Consider the following 24496-nt stretch of genomic DNA (forward strand, 5'->3'; position numbering starts at 1 on the left):
TGAATTGTGAATAAGTGATTAAGTAATTAAATACTTTTTACTTTAAATAAGATTTTCATAAATTTTATAACAAAGCATAATTAATTATCTAAACCATGGGATTCCTAACATAGTGCATCACTATATTAGTTGTAGTGTGTTATATGATTTTATTTGTGCAAATTATATAATTTGTATTTATATTTTTATATATTTCACAGTCACACTGAGTTTTTTTTTCTAAAGCATTCGTTTTAAAATTTATTTCATGCTATTCAAAGTTTCCGTTATCCTGAAGTAACATAATTAAATACTTCTTATCCCGGAATTCGCACGGGAACACTTATAAAACGATGCTAAGCTCGAGAAAGTAGAAAGACTTGATTCTGACATCGATCTCCCATGTCTCGTATATATTGTTTGTATACTGTAGTCAAGGACTGCACATCAGTATAAATGTTTCATCAATGGCCGCTCTGGGTCATGATTACTCATGATGCTATACAAATTTGGCCATTCTCCTTTCCAGAGGATGTCGTGAGCCGAGTGAGCGAAATTTTCCCCCTTGCTCGTGCAGGTAGCACTCAGTGACGTGGCGGCACAAATATGTAAATATAACAGTAGGTACTTACAAAACTCCTTAGTTCTACCACAATGCTCAAGCAAATAAATTGTAGCAAAAACCTAATTGCAATTATAGTCATAAATTAATAACAATCAATAGGATGTAGGGGAATGGTCGGCGCTATCTCCGCGTGCAGTTGATGTCCACCGGAGGAGCGGCTAGAGCCAGCCGGCGGCGTGCGGGCCGCGCAGCGGGGTCACGCCCGCCAGCCGCGCCAGCGCCGCGCAGCGCCCGCACGCGCCCCCCGCGCCCCCGCCCCCCGCGCCGCAGCCGCCGCACGCCTCCGCCTTGTGCGCGTCGTCGTCCAGGCTGGCCAGCAGCGGCTCCGTGCTGCCGGCCTGCTGCGGCGCGCGGGGGGGCGAGCGCGGGGGCGAGCGCGGCGCGGGGGGCGCGGGCGGCGGCGGGGAGCGCGCCGGCACGGAGCTGGCCCGCTGCAGCGCCGCGGCGCGCGCCCCCGCCGCCGCCGCCGACGCGCGCTCGGCCGCCCGACGAGAGTCGGAGAACTTTTTCCGCTTGCGCTTGAGAGCGGCCAGCGCCGACAGCGGGTGCAGCGGGCCCGGGCCGCGCGCCGAGCCGCCGCGCTGCACGCCCCGCTCCCCGCCCCGCTCCGCCCGGTCGGTGGAGCCCCCTCGCTCGGGGCTGCGTTGGGAGTCGCTCCCGGAGTCTGATCTGTCGCTGCCGCTGGTACACGAAATGTACACGTTACATACTTACTGATATTGTCACAAAATGTAAATCAACACAAAGACAAGCACTGTGTGTCGCTCACCTGGGCGACTGCCGCGCGTGGTCGCACACGGAGTCCTCGGAGCGGCTGCGGCCGATGAGGCGCGACACGCGGGCCGCGCGCGCCGCCTCGATGATGGTGCCCCAGCGGCGCTTGTGTGGCGCGGGCTTGCGGCGCGCGCTGCCCCCCGCCGCGCCGCCCCCGCCGCCCCCGCCGCCGTCCGACAGCGAGGACTGGCTGGTGCGCAGCGCGCGGCCGCCCAGCAGCGCGGACAGCGAGCCGTGCGCCGCGTGCGCGCCGTGCGCCGCGTGCTCGTGGTGCAGCGACGCCAGGAACTCGTCCACGGGCGCCAGCGTGCCCGTCGGCGCGATGTTGAAGCCCTTCATCAGGCGCCGCTCCTTCTGCCGGTTCTTCTTGCCGCCGCCGCCGCCTGCGACACAGTAACGTGAGTGAGACAGCTCCGCTACACACACACACACACAAAACAGACACACACACATGTACGGGCGCGGGACTCACCGGGCGCGCCCGCGTTGGCGGTGGACGTGTTCATGCCGGAGTTGCGCAGGATCTCCACCAGCTCGCAGCGGAAGGCGCTGACGTCCTGCTTGATCTCGTTGACGTCGTCCTCCGTGACGCCGCCGCACTCCGCGCGCCGCTGCTGCACCGTCACGTAGCGCCGCACCAGGTTGCGCATGATGCCCTGCACACACACACACACCACATATTTTCTATGCTGTTCAGAGATCTTAAAGTTTAGCAAAAATACTTGACCTGATGATCTTGAAATACGAACCTGATATCTGAAATCCCTCTCGTTGGCTTGCTTAGCTTTCCTCTGCGAAAAACAAAATTGATTGTATTACTGATATACAAGACACAATGTACTTTTAAACCAATAGGGAAGGATCGCCCAGAACAGAGAAAGGCGTGGAGTGGCAGGGACCGGGGTGTCAGTAATGGCAGTGGTGTCGGTACCCGGATGGTGCGCATGTGCTCGCGCTTGGCGCGCGCGTGGCGGCACAGGCGGCGCTGCAGCCAGCGCCACGCGTACAGCAGCGACTTGGGCGACGGCACCACGTTGAAGGGCGGCGGCACCGTACCCCCCTCCTCGAAGTAGCTGATCCACAGCTTGCTGCGCGCGAACTTCCACTCCACGTCCGCGCGCTCCTGCGGAACAATCACACACTCATTTATCTTACTGTTGGTTTTTTCACTAATGACAGGCACATATCACCATGCACTGACCGAGATGAGCTGGTAGGAATGGTTCATCATGGCGATGAGCAGGTTGAGCAGCACGATGACGTTGATGACGGCGTAGGTGCCGAACATCAGCATGCCCCAGAAGCGCGTGAAGATCTTGATGCCGTCCAGCTCGAAGGAATCCAAGTCCACCAGCCCGAACGCCGCCCAGAACAGCGTCTGCATCGTCTCGAACAAGCTGCAGGATATTTTAGTTATTTTACCGTAGGTAAGACACCTTACTTAACATGAGGCAGATATCGGGCAGCGTGCCATTACCAGCTGTATAAGTGTTTAGTATGCTCACTTAGCGAAGCGTCTCCACACAATGCAGGCGTCAGGGTCGGGCAGCGTGCCGTTGGCGGCGGCCAGCGGCGCGCCCGTCGTGCACTTCTTCTTCTCCATGTCCGCGTAGTACCACAGCAGCTGGTTCAGCCCTGCACACACACTCACACACGGTCACCACCAGCCGGATATACATATAGCCAACGCACAGCAACATTATTATACTGATACACTCACCGCACGAGAAGGCAAATATGACGAGTATGTCGAGAACGAAGAACTTGAGTATGTCGAGCACCATGCGGCTCAGCGACACCTGCAGCGGGCCCAGGTGCGGGTTCACGCTGAAGATGTACACCAGCTTGAGCGAGCTGAAGATGTTGGCGGCCGAGAACAGCCCCTCCGAGAGCAGCATGGGGTCCCACGCGTCCCACTGCTCGCGCGGCTGGTTCCACTGCAGCCCGCGCGCCTGCTCGCGCCGCACCTGCAAGCACACGCGTCAGCACTGGTCCCTGCCGGCCCGGGCGCACCTGCCCCCCCGGTCGCACCGCCCCGCCCCCCTCGGCCCCGGCCTACCTGGAAGTGGGACACGACGCGCAGCGCCACGGTGGCCACATACAGCGAGTTGGTCACGAAGTCGATCACGTTCCACATGTCATGAACGTACTCCCGGAGACCCATGTCCCACAGCTGCTTCACCTCACTCCATATCAGACCTGCACAGACATAAATATACCTTTACTCAGTTATTGTCGCGGATTCATTAAACTATTTATATGAGTAAACGCGAATATCTGAACTGTTAATAACCGTGATTAGTACAAACATACTAATCACGGTGACGAACTGAATATGGGATATATCATAAACATATTAGTTACTTAATATCACGCACACGTGATGACCGATCAGTCTAATAACCTGATCGTCTGAATGTCAAGGATAATCCTGATGTTCTTAGGGGTTTCACCCCAGTGGCCTCCAACCTCCCCTATAGCCACCCCGTGCCTCGCTAGCAGGGTTGTTCCCTGGGACTGATCACATGGGATTGTTTCCCTAGCTTCTTACACTGATCACATGGGATTGATTCCCTAGCTTCTTACACTGATCACATGGGATTGTTTCCCCTGGCGCACTGAATATCTAATCTATCTATTATCACACGGTACGGGTACGGTATGTACCTCGTACCTCCTTTAAACCTTACATTATTAGCTCCTTAGTTTCCTTACTCATTATAAACACAATTGGTACATCAAGAAATCAAGTGTAGGTATAAATTATCAATCATAAACGAGATATAAAAGGTAAGTAGAAAGGTCACTTAGCTGCGCACTTGCAGTAACTGGCTGTTGTCTGAACCGGGCCATCACGCCCGCCTCGGCTCCCCGAGCCTGGGCGCCTCGGCTCCGCTCCGCGGGGTCCTCTCGCACCCACGACACTGATAACTCCCTCACTCTCCGTCTGCTCACCGCGGCTGCTCACAAAAAGTGAAAAGCGCTCCCGCGCTGCTCGTTTACGTGGATAAATTAGTCTACCCTCAACTCGCCGATATTAATATTAAGGCTCGTCTACACTCAGAATAATTATCTTGATTATTCTGTGAGTCGAAATCGGTACAACTCCCGATAATTCGGGACACTCCCGCCGAGAGAAAAGTTTCTATGAGTGAGACGCTTTTACCTATTCTAATATAGGTCATAAGTATATGTATAGATGAGCCACCGACAGATTAGACCCTTCTCAAAATTTTCGTGTTTTGATTTTACGTCTATATTAATGCCTGTTTCATTAATAAGCAATACTCGTAAAGCATACATCGGTAGCAATCTCTAGTTTTGGCTCCTTTGCTACAAGTTCCTCAATTGCACTTCTCCTTTCGTACCATAACAACATTCCAGTAATTCAAGCAATTTTCTATTGCAAGTTCTATTTGATACTTCTACTATGTGGCTTCTATTACAAATAATAGTTCATCCTATTTTTCTATTATCTTTTATGCTTACTACACCTCTTCTTTTCTTACTACACCTCTTCTTTTCTTACTACACCTCTTCTTGCATTTTCTGTTTTTAGCTATTTTTCCTGTTGACTTCAGCATGTAGACACTTGAACACTCTAAATCTTAATACTCAATCAACGATAATCTTAAATCAAATAAGAATTAGCAAACAAACTATTGTGACAGTTTACTCGGGAGCTGTGGCTGGCCTAGCCGAAACCAAGGGGAAATGCACAAAGGTTCTACTCGAGAGAGCCACGCACAGAAACATCGCCCCCTCTCTGCACAGAATAGAATAGAATACATCTATTTCAACACACAATAATGTATTCGGTGTCGACACGTCCCCCATATAGCTAAATTAACGCTTCAGACTAAACAATATAATCATGTCATATTCTTATCATTTATCTTTATTAATATTGTATTTATTGTTTGCTATTCTAAGGATATAAATATTAGTAGGTATCCCAAATGAATGTTCAATGTACAACAACTATATTAATCTCTTCATCTATAACCATACTGTAACTCAATTTTATTATTCTATATGTATTTATGTTTTGGTATAAGTGGAGTGTTAGCTACTACAAGCTATTATCTTGAACTACGTTCGAAGACCCTCCCCGGCACAGAAAAAACTTTTAATTTGAACATCTAAGCCTTAGCTTTTATTATAACAAGCATTAGAGTAAATTTCTGTGTATTGTAATATTTTACATTCTGTTACCTCCATCATTATTGTTATGCTTTCGTATTGCCTTTGACAGTTAAAATGTTGAACCAACACCATGGTTCAATGGCAAATATAGGAAGTTAACAGCAGTTCAAAGTTAACAATTGTGATTTGGTATTCGACTTTTTACGTCGTTGCCCTATGGCAAGTTTGTTATCCATACGACTATTCGTATAAACAGTGCTAGTTATTATAGATTGGTAATGATAATAAATGCTAGCAAAACAACAAAATCCATTTTGTTACTGAAATACCTAGTGAAAGCAGGTATACTTATGTCTTTCTGTCTGCCATAAAACATTAGCTTAGTACTCATCAGACTCTTATTGTATGCCTGAACTTTAGGAGTGCTATTCTGTCTTTTCATCCATTCATATTAGAATACCATTAAAGAATCTGTCTCTTTATCATTAACAGATTATGATATAAGTTTGGAAACATTCATTGCAACAAGACAGTATTTGTAATAGGACTAAGTTGCTGGGAATATTATGTTATAGTAAACCCACCTCAAAGTCAAGAGAAGTCATGATCATGAATAAGATACTTTAGTATAAGTACCTAAACTGAGGCTAACTCTCTCTTGATCTGACACTGGACTTGGTTATTTATTATACAGAGTTTGATGACACGGTTAGTGATACACCGATACTGATGCTGATACTGGTACTGATACTGATACTGATATGCAATTATATGTTCTGTTCAACTTTCTATGAAAGTTCAGATGTATGGGTAGGTTCATTACCTATAAATTAGCTCAACCTTTCCAATTACAACGGGCACTGACTTTGCCACTGGCGCTGACTGTGACTCTGACTGTGACTGACTGTGACTCTGACTGTGACTCTGACTGTGACTCTGACTGTGACTGTGACTCTGACTCTGACTGTGACTCTGACTCTGACTCTGACTCTGACTCTGACTCTGACTCTGACTCTGACTCTGACTCAATGAACAAGTATAGTAGTACCCATTCACTATAAAATGCACACAGGTTACCATTTGCATATCTGTCTACCGGGATCCCGGACAAACTTTATGCTTTTTTCAATACCGGTATCGAACGTTAATACCGGCATGGAAGTAACACCGGAATCGGACCCTTTTAGGCTATAAATAAAGCGATTAAGATATAGTTAGCCTTGTGTTCCTATATACCACGAAAGCCCACTTGTTTCCAACCGTTTAATGCAGTTTTCGGACGTTGGAAATCTACTGTTGTCCATGCGTAAACGAAAATCAATGTTAAAAAATATATATTCTAAAATATAAACTCTATTACACAATTGTTGTAAGTAAAACTTTTCTTGTTTAATTTGGTCCTACACGACCTTTAAACACAATATATGCCATTTATTACAATGAAGTCTAATACCGGCACCAATACCGGAATCCCGGTATTGAGTTGTAAATTTAAAAATTTATCCGGAATTGTATGCCCCAATCTGCATACCTTGCACAAAGGTCTTCTTATCTTATCTTATAATTACATAATATTTCAGTTACATCCCCATTGGGCCTCAAATATTCATTTCATTTATTCACACTAAAACACAGCCAACATCATGTGCATCACATGTACCTACATGTGTTGCACATATTCTATCTATCCTTCTTCAAGCCTAATACATAGTACGTAAGCACCAGTTTGCACATCCGTTCTCTAGTTAGGTAAGTAAGTACTCAACATTTAACATGAAAATTGTTAATCTTTAATTTTAATTGAGACTTAGGTACACTTTTGCTTCAACACTCAACACTCACACTACTTAAACTTCTGACTTATACAATATTCTTCTGATATAACATCTGTATGTTAAGGAAACATAAAGAGGATTACCGTCTATCTGTCAATTGAATTCTTCTTACATTGGTGACGTACGTACGTACCCATGTATATCTACATATAATTCTGTTCTTACGTAGGTACTTTACTTTATGAGTACCAATACCACATGCTAGTTAAGGTCATGTGCATTATATGTATACAATTATACTATACCACACATAATTGGATTCTAAAAATGATACAAAATCTAAGAATATTGCAGATCTCAATGAAAGCGATGTGTTTATATACTACTTAGTTATCCATACTATTTACCTATGGCAAACTTGTTTTATAACTATTTTGGATTCAAAATAACGTGAATCTGAATTTTATCTTTGATGACTGATTTAAGTCTGTGGTGGTCTATGTCTTATATCTAACGTTCCTCTATATCAGTACTGTTATAAGCATGGATTTAAGATCACGTTTCGTAAAGTAAAACTCTAAATTAATAATCGATCTACTGTACCAACATGATATGTATCACTAAGATTATGATAGTTACTTTGTAGGTATTCCACATTGTCAATGAGTAGTCTAGATTGACTTCTTAACTAGATCTGAATTCTTATTTCTTAATCGCAATGCTTTTGCTGCAACTGGGCTATTTTACGTGCTATTACTAGAATGTTATAACATTAATCATAGCAGAACTTTCATAAAAATGTCCAATTTTACGACAGATTTGAATATTAGCTAAATAACTCATTTTAAAAATATGGTGAATACCACATACCACAATGCAACGTTCTGAATGACTGACTTAACTTGGTCTCTCTGAATAGGCAACTTACTGTTACTGATAGGTCATAACATACAACCATGCAAGTGTTGTCGCGCTACTTTATTTACTTGTGTTATAATTCTAACAGCTATAACGACACTAATCAACTTCATCTCAAATAAGTACAACTGTTTCAACTTTGATGAAACTGAAACTACTTATTTTCCTCTCGGACTCATTGACTTAAACTTCTGAGATCACTCGTGATCCTTTAAATTCTATGATTACTATAAACCTTCTATAAGGTATATCTTATTTACGTTGGCACGTAATTGTGTGTCCCAACTTGATACTTATATGCAAAGAAAAAGAATAGTCTTAGTTAACCCAGTATACATATACCTATCTAATTTCAACTGAGTATATCAATTTTACAGTTTGTTTTCCTTTACCTTCAGAAACTTTAGGTTGAAGGTACAGTACTGAAGCAACTATACCGACTTATGTTACGTCTGGTCTGCTTGAGAAGAAAATCGCAAGAATTTATCTGAAATTGCTAAGATGACAAAATATATGTAAGTATAAGTAAGTATACTCAGTAAGAGTACGAGTTTCAATACAATGACAATTCAAACATTCTTAACAGTATTGGGCACAATGTGAATCATATTCATTTTTAAGAGGAGATTCATTCTCCCATATTGGCCACCCTGCTTGGGTATTAATAACCAAAAACGTTCTTAGATTTATAAGCTAAGTACTTTAAATTCTGATCCTTTTCTGAGTCGCTCCTTGGTTAAGGCCATTCACTTGTAACTAAAGTTTCACGCTTACTGAAATCTAAACATTTTAAAGTTCACATTGAACTAAAGTAAGACATTTAACTTCTAAATCACTTGAAGCTTTTTATATTATAAAGTATAACTTCAGAGAACAGTATATACCTACATGGGTATAATCTTCGTTAACTGACAACTTCACTATTCATATTCGGTAATATTTTTTGAATTGAATTACTTGACTCCATGTCAAGAGATTAATCTTGACCGTCTAAGAAGTTCAGTGGAACTCCAACTCTTGTATGTGCATCTGCAGCGCGGACTGCGCTGTGGCGGCCGACCTCAGACTACTGATATACTTAGTAGGTACAAGTTCTACCAACTTTCACGATATCTAATTCTAATATCCTCGAATTATCAATCCGAAGATAACTACAAAATGTTTGGTAATAGGCAAACTGTTCCTTTCGAACATCTGGTATAGGTATATTCTTTAGCTCATAGCTTTACAACTGGTTATTCTAAATTTCAAGGGGTAGGTACCCACAAGCAAGAGCATCACCTGAGTCTGTACTACTTATCATCAAATCAAAAAATATTTTCTGGGAAATCCTTCATAAACTGAACCATATTCAATAGGCAATAAAGAACAAATTTCTTTGCAAATTATTTAGACCGCAACAATGTAACATATCAAGGAAACGAGCGGTGGCGCCAGCGCGGGCGTCTGTTGTCTACTCGCCTCGTACAGTTAGCTTACTGTGACTTGCTCCTTTACAAGTTTCATTTCACTATAAAATTGTAGAATTTGTGCTTCATTTATCATAGCATTAACTATGTAACATCTATGCAGTCCAATAACTTGTAAGCAACTACTTGATTGTCCCGATGGCTTCTAATTCAATCACTAAATATCTGAATCTGAACCATAATAAGTGCCAAGAGTAAATTACTCACACACGCTATGATAAATTACTCAAAATTTCACTAAATATATCTAGGTATATTACTCAGGGACAAAATATTTGCTGAGTGAAAAGATTGTAGTCTACAATAGTCACTATCTAAAAGTCACATTTCGGTGAACGGACTGTACTATCACATTATTTCAGTATCATAACTAATAAATTCAAATCTGACTTCGCTCATTTGCAGGTCTAAATTTGATCAATTGCTAACTGCAAACTGACATACTGCAAATTAGAATCATAATCCTCTCAGATATCGTATGCCATCCACTACTGGAAGTATCTTGTCAATATAATGTCAGGCTACTCTAAAAGAGAGGCTACTATCAAACAACTTAACTATTCACTGGTGAATGTTTATAATGGAATTTCAAAACATATTTACTTGTATTTTGCAAATTTAAATTTGCTCACAAGTCAAACAAAGCTGTAACACTGGACTCAGATCCCAGCATCTCCACCATGTCGCGGATTCATTAAACTATTTATATGAGTAAACGCGAATATCTGAACTGTTAATAACCGTGATTAGTACAAACATACTAATCACGGTGACGAACTGAATATGGGATATATCATAAACATATTAGTTACTTAATATCACGCACACGTGATGACCGATCAGTCTAATAACCTGATCGTCTGAATGTCAAGGATAATCCTGATGTTCTTAGGGGTTTCACCCCAGTGGCCTCCAACCTCCCCTATAGCCACCCCGTGCCTCGCTAGCAGGGTTGTTCCCTGGGACTGATCACATGGGATTGTTTCCCTAGCTTCTTACACTGATCACATGGGATTGATTCCCTAGCTTCTTACACTGATCACATGGGATTGTTTCCCCTGGCGCACTGAATATCTAATCTATCTATTATCACACGGTACGGGTACGGTATGTACCTCGTACCTCCTTTAAACCTTACATTATTAGCTCCTTAGTTTCCTTACTCATTATAAACACAATTGGTACATCAAGAAATCAAGTGTAGGTATAAATTATCAATCATAAACGAGATATAAAAGGTAAGTAGAAAGGTCACTTAGCTGCGCACTTGCAGTAACTGGCTGTTGTCTGAACCGGGCCATCACGCCCGCCTCGGCTCCCCGAGCCTGGGCGCCTCGGCTCCGCTCCGCGGGGTCCTCTCGCACCCACGACACTGATAACTCCCTCACTCTCCGTCTGCTCACCGCGGCTGCTCACAAAAAGTGAAAAGCGCTCCCGCGCTGCTCGTTTACGTGGATAAATTAGTCTACCCTCAACTCGCCGATATTAATATTAAGGCTCGTCTACACTCAGAATAATTATCTTGATTATTCTGTGAGTCGAAATCGGTACAACTCCCGATAATTCGGGACAGTTATGGCTCAAAGCGTATGACTCATCGGGTCATCAGACGGAAGGAGATACTAACCGCTGACCCAGGCTAGGATGAGCCACTCCACGAGTGAGGGTGGCGCCCCGCGGCGGGACACGGGCGCGCTGGGCGGGCCGGCGCCGCCCCATAGCAGCCCGCCCGCCGCCGTCTCGATGCGCTGCGACGCCAGGATCAGCAGGACTGCAACAAGCACGGGGTCAGTGACCGCTCGAGGACGGGGGCCGGTCCGGCGGCGGCGGCGCATACTCACACAGGAACATGAAGTAGCTGGCGGAGTGGCACAGGAACTTGATGAAGGGCTGGCGCAGCGTGCGGCCGGCGGCGGAGTGCGGCGCCGCGATGTACGCCAGCGAGTAGAGCGGGAACATGGCGCCGATGCGAACCATCTCCAGCGCCTGCAGCAGCATGTTCTTGCGGCGGAACCCCGGCACGCTCTCGTACCAGATGGACGCCAGCAGCTGCTGCACGTTGGGGTGCGCCACGAACTGCAACACGAGCGCGGGGGTGAGACGCGGGGTGCGGGGCGCGGGGAGAAGGAGGGGGGCGGGAGCGGGCGACACTCACCTTCTTCTGGCGCAGCTTGATGGCGAGCTTGAGGCGGCTGAGGCGCATGCGCTCCGGGGCGCCGGGCTCGGGCAGCGGCGCGGGCGCGCCCGTCTCGTGGTTGAGCAGCACCTGTAGCTCGTGCGAGGAGCGCGTGTGGTCCAGCAGCGCGGTGGCGAACTCCTGGCACTGCGCGCGCAGCTCCTGGTACTCCGTCTTGAACTCGTGCTCGAGAGCGGACAGGCGCCGCAGCTCCCAGCTCAGCTCGAAGGCCGTCAGGATGGGGTCCTTGGAGCTGAGCGCCACCAGCGAGGGCGAGGCGAGCGCGCGGTACGCGTTGATGCGCGAGCGCGAGTGCCGCAGCGAGTCCTCGCGGCGCGAGCGCACGCACTCGTCGCAGCCGCAGCGCACGTCGTGCGGCACCGGCAGCGACGCGCCGCGGTCCAGCAGCAGCTTGATGATCTCGTACGAGTCGCGGTGCGCCGCCAGCGTCAGCGGCGTGATGTCCGCCGTGAACGTCGCCGTCTCCGGCGGCAGCGCCTCCCAGCTCTGCAACAAGCGACGCCAGCTCAGTACCGGCCGCGCACACACACAGACACACGCTCGCACGTCACACTCACGTTGGGCTCGCCGGGCTTGCGCGTGCGCTCCTCGTGGTCCAGCAGCGCCTCCACGGCCTCCACGAACTCCTCGGAGATGGCGTGCAGCAGCGCGTCGCGCGTCTCCACGCCGAACTCCAGCAGCAGCTCCACCATCTCCAGGTTCTCGTTGTCGATGGCCATGAGCAGCGCGGAGCGGCCCAGCGGGTCCACGCAGTCCACGTTGACGTGGCGCTCGGCGCGCGCGCGGGCCAGCACGCGCCGCGACCCCGCCACGTCACCGCGCTCCACGCCCAGCAGGAACTTCTTCTCGTCCAGCGTCAGCACCGCCATCTCCTGGTGCGGCCGCACCACGTTCTCCTCCTCCGTCATGCCGTGGATGCTGTGCCGCTAACATACAACCATCATCACTACGAATGCCATCATAACTACACTAAGAAAACAGTTATTAAAGTTCTAATAGAAGGATAAACTAAGGACTAATGATTAGTGATACACAAAAAAATAGCGCTCAAAATTCACAGGCCGGCTGCTCTATAACTGCGTAGTAATGTATGTTCACGTTACCATAGTAGAGAGACTACAGAAAGGCATTATCCCTGTCTGACTGTATGTAGACAAGTCAGTGATCAAACGAAGCGCATCATCATAACACGCTGGTAGTTTTTGTGAGCGCTGTACTGAGTCGAGCCGGCTGTTCCTGCAGTAAACAGAGCGGCGGCCATCTGCGCCGCGCGAGACGCCCATTACAATACTCTCGTGCTTCGACGATTATTTTGTCATTGAATGAGAACATGTTGAATGCCAAGTTTAGCAAAGAAGAACTTAATACTTAGGTATACTTACCTAATGAAGAATACCTGATAAAGTTCTTATATTATCTAGCTAGAGAATCAAATTTAAACTTAGTTTTACTTAACTACTGGGTAACTAGGTGGGTAAGTATTTAAGTACCTACTTATATCGTTCGTTATTAGGTATACTTATTACGAAATATTATAATAATATAACGTAACATTTGCCTAATAATAATGAAAACATTAGGTAGTAGTTAGTACCTACGTAATCGTGTAGCTAGCTATAATAAGTGGACATGATGTAGTGTAGATGTAGAGCTTTTAGTTGTATGACTTGTATGTATATAGTGAGTTGTTGTGTGAGAGAGTGTGTCGGTACCTTGACCTTGTTGTCTATGGGGCGCGGCTCGGAGGCCAGCAGCGCGCCCAGCTCCACGCGGCACGTGGAGGCGCGCCGCGCCGCCCCCCCCGCGCCCCCGCCCCCGCCGCCGCCCCCGCCACCGTCGCCGCCCCCGTCCGCGCTGCCGCCGCCCGCCGACATGTCCGAGCCGCCGCTGCCTGCGACACACACCACACGCGCGTCACTCACTCCGCCCCCAAGGGACAATCTGCTAGTAACGTTTCGTTCAATCGTTTGGTGATAACGACGAGTAAGTTCCTCCTATATATCTTTAGCTACCTACCTGACACTATCGTACTGTTTACTATCGATCGCTGCGAGCTATACAAAGTTGTCGAGGTAGCGAGTAGCGCCGGCCATCACTAGGCGATCGCGACGATATATTTAGAATAAGCACTCATAGCTCATAGATGATACAGCACTACGCGTGCAGTATTAGTTTACACACATTATATTTATATCACTGTACCATCCGATATGGATAGTGTGTAGGTATTTGGGGTTTGATTTCTATCTTGTAGTCATCTTGAAGTAACTTGTTATAGATCTGACACAGGCGGGCGACTCACCATAGTCGTTGTCGTTGTCGCCGGCGGCGTCGTCGTCCGCGGAGTCGTCGCGCCGCTCCGAGAACTGCAACACGCACAGATTACACCATCGCGGCACCGATCATGGGGAACTTACGCACTTTTCGTTCAATCAAATTTTACCAAATCGCAAAGATAAAATTACATCCAAAAATAAAAAGAGGGTAGGCATAAACAGTAGTGCACCCTACTGTGAGTCAGACACACACACACACACACACACACACACACCTGCACGCGGCGCGCGCGGCGGGCGGCGATCTGCCGCGAGTGTCTGCGCAGCGCCTCCAGCGCGCCGCCGTTGCCGCCCCTGCAACACGCACAAGAAGGAGGCGCCCATTTATTAAATAAATAAAAAATAAATGGAGTAAGTACTCAGTGTTTTTGCTTCAAGAATGTTAACCTTTCATAACAAATCATTTCACGTGGTGACGAATTTCTCATTTTTTATTATTCGCTGCGGCGCTTATCAAAAATGGGTTTTAAAAACTCAGTAACTATTCAGGTACTATTTGTTTTTTTTAAAGCTTTAAGCTCAGAAAGCCTAAATTTCAGCTGGTTTGATCGTTGCTTCTATCACCCTCTTCGGTTGTGTACTTAGTAGGACTTTCTCACACTCAGGCTGGGTCCATGACGTAACGCACGCAGTAGATCTATGTACCTACTAATAATATAGGTATGTGTAGCTTCACTGAGGGTAAACTTAATTTAGTTCAATTACTTTGCCCTTTCACATTGACTAGGTACCTACCTATGTATAGAGGTAATATACTATCCCATTATTACTCGTTGGATCAATTAAGTACTTACTCCTGTAATATTCTACTTTTTAGGTTAGGTTCCTTCAGCTTAAACGACCACTTTTCCATGTTTTCCAACATTCTGTATTGTATTGATCGTATAGGAATAGGATCTGTAAGTCCGCACATTTCCACCGAGTTCCACCATGCAATCTGTAGTAGGTATGCAGTGGGAACGCACCTGCCGACGCTAGACGTAGACGTAGGCTACTCTTGAAATTTCGAAGAACTTTCATGAAATTGGTAGGTACTTATGTTTAATGCATCGAAATAGAATCGTTCATAGCGCAGCAGCGGCAGCGCTAAAACTCATGGTTTTGTATGTTTTTGTGAAGCTTGAAAAACCACAACATAATAGCTAGTAACTAGTGGTGGTAAGACTTATGAAAGTAATTTTTGAGTAGTTGTTAAAAGGAGAATGGCTCAATCTGTATGGCGTGGCGCCATGACCCAGACCGGCCATTGATGTTATGATGTTTAGTGTTTGACTGTAGTACATCTTGGTAAATATGATTATTGTGAGGCATGGGAGAATGAATATTTATGTAAGTAATCAATAACTGAGTCTTTATATACTGTACAAGCAGTTTCCCTCGAGCTAAGAATGTCTAGTCCACCTTTTGCACACTTATGTTTATATTTGCGCAATAAAGTAATAAATACATAAATAAAACTTGCGTCTTGTTGGAATTCTAAATCCGAATATTATTATTGGGAATAGTACTTATACACTGCCGGGCAATGAAAAAGTTCCACTCACAAATTTCCGACAACAACTGACCCCAATTTTTTCAAATATTTAATTTGAAATTGGAACAAAATATTACCGATTTTAGTTGGTAATATCCTGATGCTCTGTTAAATGGACATCAATTTTGCAGAAGACGGCATTAAGCTAGCCTTTTCCGTTTAAAAGTAATTTGGTGCTTTTCTCAGTGGAACCTTTTCATTGCCCGTGAGTGTAGTTTTTGTTTTATGAAATCTCATTTGAGAGAGAAAATACCACGGTAAAACATTTTAAAGCAATAAATAAATTATTATGGACCTCTGGGTACAATAAATGCTTAAGGCCCCAATGCCTCTATCTTGTACATGGTAAGTAGGTACAGGCGCAAAGGATATTACCTGATAAAAAAGGAAGATCCAGGTGTTGTTGCACCTCACATCATGTCCTCAGCTCACACTGCACTTGTCACTCTTCATCAATGCATGTGCGCTAACTATCATGCAGTACCTAGCATCTGAAATTAAGAAAAAAATTGGTACTGTCAGGTATTTAATAAGGAGCATAGGACGGAATGAAAAGGCAAACTCAGACAATTTCTGCGGCCCCACTCATCCTATCATGCATACCACAATATTGATGATGTCACATCTACTCACACCAGCGCCAGAGCCTGGTGATACAATGATGAATGAAGACCAATGACGCGGTTCAATACAAACAAGCACGCAGTAACACTCGCGTCGCCTCCACTAATAGACGGAAATGACTAGTCAACACACGAAGGAGGTAACATCAACAGTCGATAGCTTTAATCTAGGTCGGTTGTTGATGCGAGGTGTCGGCGCGGACGCGGCGGCGGCGGCGGGCGCGCCAGCTGGCTCTTGTTTACCTCACACGACGCCCCGGCCAGCTGTCCAGCGACAAGTATCCAGACCCAGTCCAAGCGATACAAAACGATTCATTTGCACATCACCACTTGGGTTACTATTTTATAGTGTCGATACTCGCTTCTCAGATACACAATGTAGGTGATTGTCCAAATATAACTTCACTTGAGTGGAGTCATTGAGAGCAGGAAAATAATATCTAGGTATACGCACAACCGAGTCGGTACGTGTGGCAACGGCGGGCGGCTCTAGGCGGGCGCGGGCGAGCTCGGGGCGCCTCGGCCGCGCACTGCCGCCGCCGCTGCCCCGCGCCGCGCCCGCCCCGCGCCGCCGCCCGCCCTGCACACGGTGAAAATCAATTTGAAGCGAGCGATGCCCTCGTTCTGCACGTCAAATTATGATAATGACGCTGGCGGCGGCGGCATGGCGCCTGCACCGCGGCCGGCAGGCTCATGCTCCATCATCTATACCTAACCTAATGTCTTTCAGCTTTCTGCGCGCGTGTCGTGCAGATGTCACGTGAGTGGGTTCGTTCAGTGTCTACTTCGTTATCTTGAACACAAACTTGAGTGCTCGTCCTCGTCACGCCTTGTACTGCTATTGTACTAGTACTCCCTTCCCTTCTGTCGTTTGTGGATGGTACCTAAGAACACCTTACATGACCTTCAATCACATGTTTCAGGTTATCCCATACTTACCGTTCTAAATACATATCTATTACAGTCTATCCAGTATAAGTCGGCGTTCCTGTGGGGGCGCCTCTACACCCTTTGTGATGGAACTTTTTTATTTATTTAGCCCATTTTAAATAGATTTTGGGTAAGTAAATTTTCTTAATTTGGGTAAATAAAACAAATATGATTAAAAATAAAATTAGTAAGTACCTAACAACGTTTTTTTGCCACACACCAACTTACACTTGACGCGCTGTAGAAGCAAGTGTGACTGAGTGCCCCGCGGCGAGCAATGTGTCGCTAGCGGTGTTGGCGCCCCCCGCCCCCCGCCCCCTGCGGCGCGATCTGTCGCCTGCAGCGTCGCTCGCGCCCCGCGGCGGTCAATGTGTCGCCACTGTCGCCAGCGGTCGCTAATCACCAGTGTGAGACAAGCAAGCTCCTTATGGAGTATTAGGACGTATACAAAATTACAAGGTATAAGTTTAGTCAGTAATCACGAGATTATGTACTTAAATAAATCTTAGGCAAAAAGTAGAACCAATAAACCTTTAAGCGCGAGTCTGAGTGCCTTTCCAAAACCTCCAATAAGTCTCAAGTACCTATATTCGATGACCGGTGGGGGAACCACGAATAGGCAAGCAAAGCGGGACCGAGGAAACGCCGTTGCTCCTTGGGAGAGGGAAGGGCGGAAGGCCCACTATGTCCCTGCCCAGTCCAACCGTAAACAAATAGAGAAGTACCTACTCTGAAAAAGAGAAAGGCCAAATCTAACCCGTTTTGCAGCCACTAACCAAACCTTTTTTTATTCAGTGATAAAGATGTTCTAAATCATTGAGTATGAATGGTCTGGAGACGAAATAGGCAGACGACGTTCCCCTCCGGCGGGGTGGTAGGCCAGAAAGGCCCACCGATTTATAAAAACTAGTTGCAGTCTTAATTTTCACTAGACTCAATCTAGTTGGAAAAGCGTTCGTTTCATAGAAAATGATTTGTTTACATACTAAAATGACAGCTTCAATTCATAGAATATCCGGATTCCGGATTTGATCACAGATTTGGTCATGGTTTATTGTTATTAGCTGTTTCCTAGCAACCAATGTCAAAAAAATGTAATAATCGACAAAAAAGGTCATAGTTGGGAAGCGTCCGTAGTCGAATTGGCTTCAGTAATCGTAACTGATCACTGACGTTAAGCAACAACTGACACGGTCAGCCATTGGTAGGTACAGCATGAGTTACCGATTTCAAATGGTTCTTTTCTGGACGCTTCCGCCGTGCTTCGGACGGGACGTTAAGCCGTGGGTCCCGGTTGCTGCTTCGGCAGCAGTCGTTAAGCCTAGTCAGAGGCCGCCCGAAGGGGCAGCTTGAAAGCATCTGACCGTCGGGTTGCCCACTTGCCGGCTCGCGACCTATCACGTGAGTATAAATGAACAGCGAAAAGCGGGTGACTTTGTTTATTAATCATTCCTAATTAAATTTAACTATACCTAATTAATTTTAAATTAGTATTTCTAACCCATGTTCTCGAATTCATCGATAACACTTATCGATAATTGTTACATCCATTGGCAAGAAAAATGAAGACACTGTGTTCATTATTAAATGTCACTTCACGTAACCCTTATTGCTGGGAATTTAAACTCATAATGATATGTCCCATGAGACATAATCATGGTAAACGGTAAAATTTCCCCCCGCAAAAATTGGCAGACTTTTTTGTATCAAGAAAGATCGCTATGACGCTTCCCGAGGGTACACCCGAGTCCGCGTTGTTCTATGTTCTAAATAAAGGAAAAATATTTTAAAAAATCTAAACCACCTTAAAAAAAATACTTAGCTTGAGGGAAACCGGGAAACATCTAGTACCTACAGTACAAATACTATTGATGTTTTAGCACCTATATCTTCGTTCTCCCATGCCTCATAATAATAAAATTTTCACCAAGATATACCTACTGTAGTCATGGGCTACACATCAGTAGGTAAGTACGAGTATATATTGTTTCCTCAATGGCTGCTCTGGCGGGTAATGGCGCCATAGAGATTTGGCCATTCTCCTTTAAAAATTATTTTCGAGAAAATAAATAAGTATTTAAGTACTTATAGGTAGATAACATAAATACCTACCTAGCACTAAAATCACAACCTTTATGTCTAGATTCTCCTGGTTTTGATAAGCGGAACACAAGCGATTACGTAGGTAGGTAGTAGGTACGTAATTTTAAAAATAAATAAGTACTTAATAAAGTCTCATTAGGAATTGAGGATACTAAACATGTGCAATGATTTATATCTGTAGCAAGTAATACCTACCCTCAGTCACTAAGTACTCATATAAATAAGTATTTAAAGTAAATACTCTCTCTCGTGAAAATACGCTACTAATGTAGGTACAGTGAAAATTGAGGTCCCGATTGCATTAGCTCTACTATTACCGTAACGTAAGGTACTGTTTGTGTCTGATTCAGTAAATGGCTAGATTTGAAGTCGGTCCCGCGGCGGCGGCGGCGGCGGCGGCGGCGCGGGGCACGGCGGCCGCTGACCGGGTCACGGCGATAGCATCGCTCGCGTGCCGCCCCCGCCCCGCGCCCCGCGCCCCGCGCCCCCACCGCAATCACTGCTCCCAAACTAAAATACTATTTTATTTTACGATACATTTCACCATAATTGCCATTCTAGTAGGTAAGTTCCTAGTTCCTACTCGCATAGTTTCAACGGTGAATACCGTTTTACAACAAACTGACTGGTAACTTAAAACAGACTGGTACAGTCACTTCTTTAGCCGGTTACGATAAAATTATAAGAACTAGACAATATCAAAACAATTAAAGTAAATGATTATGTTAAGTCTTGTTAAGTATTACTATACTCTGTCCATTATATTATTGGTTTGTTGACAGTGCGAAAACCCATACATGTACAATACATGTACCTATATAGTATATTAATTTGATGACTGCAAAGGCTGCTCCAACTTTACATACCAGACATAAGGAAACGTCAAGAATACAATGACATAGTGGAAGCTCTATAATAACTTGCTACAGTCGTGGAAATACATAATACCTAAAATTATATAATACCTAAGTAGGCCCGTTTGGACAGCTCTCCAAAATGTATGGGATGACAGCTGGTGACAAACCTGACAACACTGGCAACTTTTGGTGCTAAAGTTCTTTTTTCTTTCGGCCGTTAAATAATAAGCCAGATTATGTATTGTGTCTTTTTATGTATTTCATCAAGTAAATCAAGAGTAAATAGAAAATTAGTGTAGCTGTCCAAACGGGCCTATAATATTTCGACGACTGTAGGCTCTTTGACTCTTGGTATTGCTCTTTTGTTAGTCAAATTTAAAAATTTCTTCACTTCTTTTTTAAATGCAAAATAATTCAAATTATTGTTGTGTTAGTCCCAATTAGGGCATGCAAAAACGGTATTATTTTCAATACCGGTATTGAGTTCCGGTATTACAACTCAATACCGGGATTCCGGTATTAATACCGGTATTAGACTTTCTTGTAATAAATGGCATATATTGTGTTTAAAATTCGTATAGGTCAAAATAAAACAAGAAGAAGCAATAAAATTATGTATTTTGTAATAGATATTTACGAGAACTGAGTATTCACACGTACCACAACCACACCACGTCGCAGCGACATAATGTGGTCAAGCTGTGGTTGGGCAGTTCTTCTTTTTAACCTACATAACGGTGTCGGTGTCTCCATCAGTTGTGAAGAAAAAATCATGAGTTTTACAAATATTTATTTATTTATTTATATTTCAACGTGCATTGTACTAAAAACACAACGGCTGTGCACGTTTACAGAAATATAAATTTATATTTTTGTATTTAAAATTACGTTACAGAGTGGTAAATCCGCGTGACAGAGGTGTATTTCATACGAATCTTGGCTGTCTCCCGCCACTTCATCCTGCGTATATTCCATAATGTTACAAAAAATATATATGACGACATAAAATTAAAAAAAAAATTTAAACTCCAGAAGCCTATTTAGTAAAACAAAATATATATTTTTAAATTATTTCTGAAATATTTAAAAAAATTGATGAAAATTTGTCTCTTACTACCTAATGTTTTAGTAGTTACACTCTGTCACGTAGGTTGCCATTTAAAATATTTGTTTGAGCCACTCGTCCTTATTGCCATCGATCAGAGATTAAGGTCTCCTTTTCCCCTTGGTAAGATTTCCCCTTTGAGATCCAGACACCGCGTATCGGCCACCGGCAAAGTGTGACAGGAGGTGCGTGTGTTTATTCGGCGACAGCTTCGTTACGTAAAATTATTATTTTGTTATTTACTCATTGGTAATAACAATTACTTTGCAATAAACATGTGAATATTACACTTTATGTTACTGTTTAAATGCTAATCGACTTTGCAACACATCTTACCCCTCTGTCACACGACAAATCTGTCACATTCTTACCAAACACTCCAACCTGAGGATATTCATCAAAGAAAAATTGAGGAGAAACTACACGTTTTTGTTAAAGTACGAAGCGAAGGGAACGTCCAATACACTTGCGCTGCAGTAATAAAAAGTTTCGTTACTGAAAAAGGTAATTTCGTGCTATTGTTCTCAAGAACAGACGAAGAATGTGGTAGACTGTTTAATATGGTGGAGAATGATTTATCGGATGTTTGATGATAACATTAAAGTCCTTCCAGCTTCTAAGGTAATTAAAAAAGGAAAGAGTATTTATTTCAAGTTCTAAGAGCCACTGCAGTTTTTTCGAAATATGGCTGATTCAAATTACGTAATTTTTCATTATGTCACTTAAATTTTAGGTTGCCAAAAATATTATTTGTGCAGATAAACATTATTTTATGTAGTTGGAACAAATTTGTCTTTTAAGTTCCTGAAATACGGATATTTCACTCTCTAGAGGTTCTCAAGTGTGATTTCATTAGTTATACTAAATAATAAAGATATCTCCAGTAATTTTTATGACTAACTTGAAACCATAATGATTTATATGTAAGTTACTAAATTATAATTTTTAAATAAAACTGTTTTATTCCAAAACACTTCCGCATAATTTTAAAAGAATAACAACTCTGTCACATCGTTTACCACTCTGTAACGATTGGTGTCTCCTGGTAGTCAACTTATTTTTGGTCGTTTATATGTTATGTTATAAATAGTGCAACTTTGGAAAAATCATATTAAATTTAGTCATTGATGTTAACGTCTATGCTGTTAATTTTTGACTGTAATATGTAGCGAAAATTTTTTTATAGCAAAAACAAGCTTCATTTTAGCTGAAATTGTGACAGAGTGGTAATAACTACTTAATAAATATTTTGTTATTGATAAAAATCCATTCCTTCATATGTTTTCTAAAATGGTATTTTGTTTATGAACGTATCAAAAAAGTTTCATTTTAAACGACGAAGACTATTTCGTTAAAAAAAATAAAAGATTCTGTGACGAAGGTGTAATTTTCTTTGCCTTATCCAAGTATTATGTTCTGAAAATCTTGAAAAAATACTTAAACTTCGCGGCCAACCACCTTTTTCGATAGAATACAAATGTAGCTTTAATAAAAATTATAAGAGTTCACCAAAAAGCTTAAGTTATTTTTTTCAAATTCGGGATAATTTTTTTATCCATTATGTAGGTTAAAAAGAAGAACTGCCCGGTTACGTGTGAATAGTGTGACAGCGGCTTTTTGCAGTTGCGTTGTGGCAGCGACAAAATGTCAATGTGGTTGTGTTGTCGCTGTCGTTGCGATGTGGTAACCACGTGGTCGTATGCATTTAATAGGGAGAGGAGGTGGCCGCGGTGCCCCGCGTGGCGGCGTTGCCGACGCGATGTGGTTGCGCTGTGGTCGTATTACACAGGCGGTAGATGACAACGGCAAAATGTGGCACGTGTGAATTGGATTATTCATTTTCAATACAAAATATACGCCCGACCACACGGCGTGGTTGTGGCTGTGGTATGGTTGTGGTACGTCTGAATTGACCCTTAGAGTTAAATTCTTGAATTAATTAATTTTATTACATCTGGTGTCCGTTTATGCATGTGCAACAATGTGTTGTTTATCAAACCCGACCAACTTTAAGGGTGTATTCTACGAGTGATTTCATAGAGAAAACACCCCCATATGTGGGGTCAAATCTCAGTATTCTAGAAATGGCGGCTTTCCTATAGCATTTGAGACAAGTGGAGTATGGGGGTCTGAGGCAAGGTCTTTTTTAAAAGGCCTTGGACGACGTATAGTTATCAGAGGTTATGACCGCCGCTCCGGTTCGTATGTTGTACCTACCTCGCTCAAAAGATATCACTCGCTAACTCCCAATGTAATAGGGGGCGGGCCTATTGCCAATTTACGGGCATATCCAAGACCCAAGAACAAATATTTGTATTTAAACAAATATCTGCCCCAGCCGGGAATCGAACCCGGGACCTTCGGCTCAGTAGTCAGGGTCACTAACCACTACGCCATTCGGTCGTCGGTATGTAATATTTAATTATATCAATGTTGTTAAATTGTTATTAAATTTGCATTGTATAATTGAAGATCAAACGAACTTACCAAGTGAAGTTCGATCATAATTATGTGAGCAGCTTCATTCGATGCGATTTATGTTTACGTATTGTAGTAGCGCCATCTACTGTAGGCCTTGCACGATAGTTTAAAGTTTCTTTTTTTTTTTTTTTTTTTAAGTTGGCATCTCTGACTGTGTCGTGTTGGTGACAGGAGGTTATATAAGCCCCTGCTCTAGGAATTTCTCGTCATTTTGTTTAAAGGTATAGCAATTGTAGGGAAATATATTTATTTTATAATCGTCAAAATATACAGGGTCGGGATGGTTAATTATAAAATAATTAACTTTTCAGTTTTATTTAGGGTGGGTGATTATAAATCGCATCGAATGAAGCTGCTCACATAATTATGATCGAACTTCACTTCGTAAGTTCGTTTGATCTTCAATTATGTTTCGCAGCTTCATTCTTAGCGATTTATGTTTACGTATTGTAGGATGTTTATAGCTTCGATTATAGAATAAATATATTGGTATATTAAGCAATGTACCGAAGGTATGTTGGGTAAGTAATACAATAAGTACTTATTTTTATGTAATCAACATTTATTACAGTAATCATCTTAGTAGGTAAGTACATCATATTATTATTACAATCATTCTACAGAATTAAGAAGTGATTCAGCGA

At 43.7% G+C, this 24496-nt stretch overlaps 1 protein-coding gene across 1 annotated transcript; it reads right to left on the reverse strand.

Annotated features, from left to right (window-relative positions):
- Window positions 1–202: 202 nt before the first annotated feature.
- LOC105389250 (transient receptor potential-gamma protein) lies at window positions 203–16918 on the reverse strand. Its single transcript, XM_048625058.1, has 17 exons — window positions 16129–16918; window positions 14435–14513; window positions 14186–14249; window positions 13596–13774; window positions 12441–12809; window positions 11842–12369; window positions 11528–11762; window positions 11314–11457; window positions 3438–3577; window positions 3099–3345; window positions 2884–3013; window positions 2580–2775; window positions 2310–2501; window positions 2128–2169; window positions 1851–2034; window positions 1374–1761; window positions 203–1285 (listed from the first exon to the last, which is right to left on the reverse strand). The coding sequence occupies exons 4-17, from the start codon at window positions 13755–13757 to the stop codon at window positions 763–765; spliced, it is 3480 nt and encodes a 1159-aa protein (XP_048481015.1). The 5' UTR covers window positions 13758–13774; window positions 14186–14249; window positions 14435–14513; window positions 16129–16918; the 3' UTR covers window positions 203–762.
- Between the last annotated feature and the right edge of the window lie 7578 nt (window positions 16919–24496).

This window comes from Plutella xylostella, chromosome 13, assembly GCF_932276165.1.
Source record: "Plutella xylostella chromosome 13, ilPluXylo3.1, whole genome shotgun sequence".
NCBI lineage: Eukaryota > Metazoa > Arthropoda > Insecta > Lepidoptera > Plutellidae > Plutella > Plutella xylostella.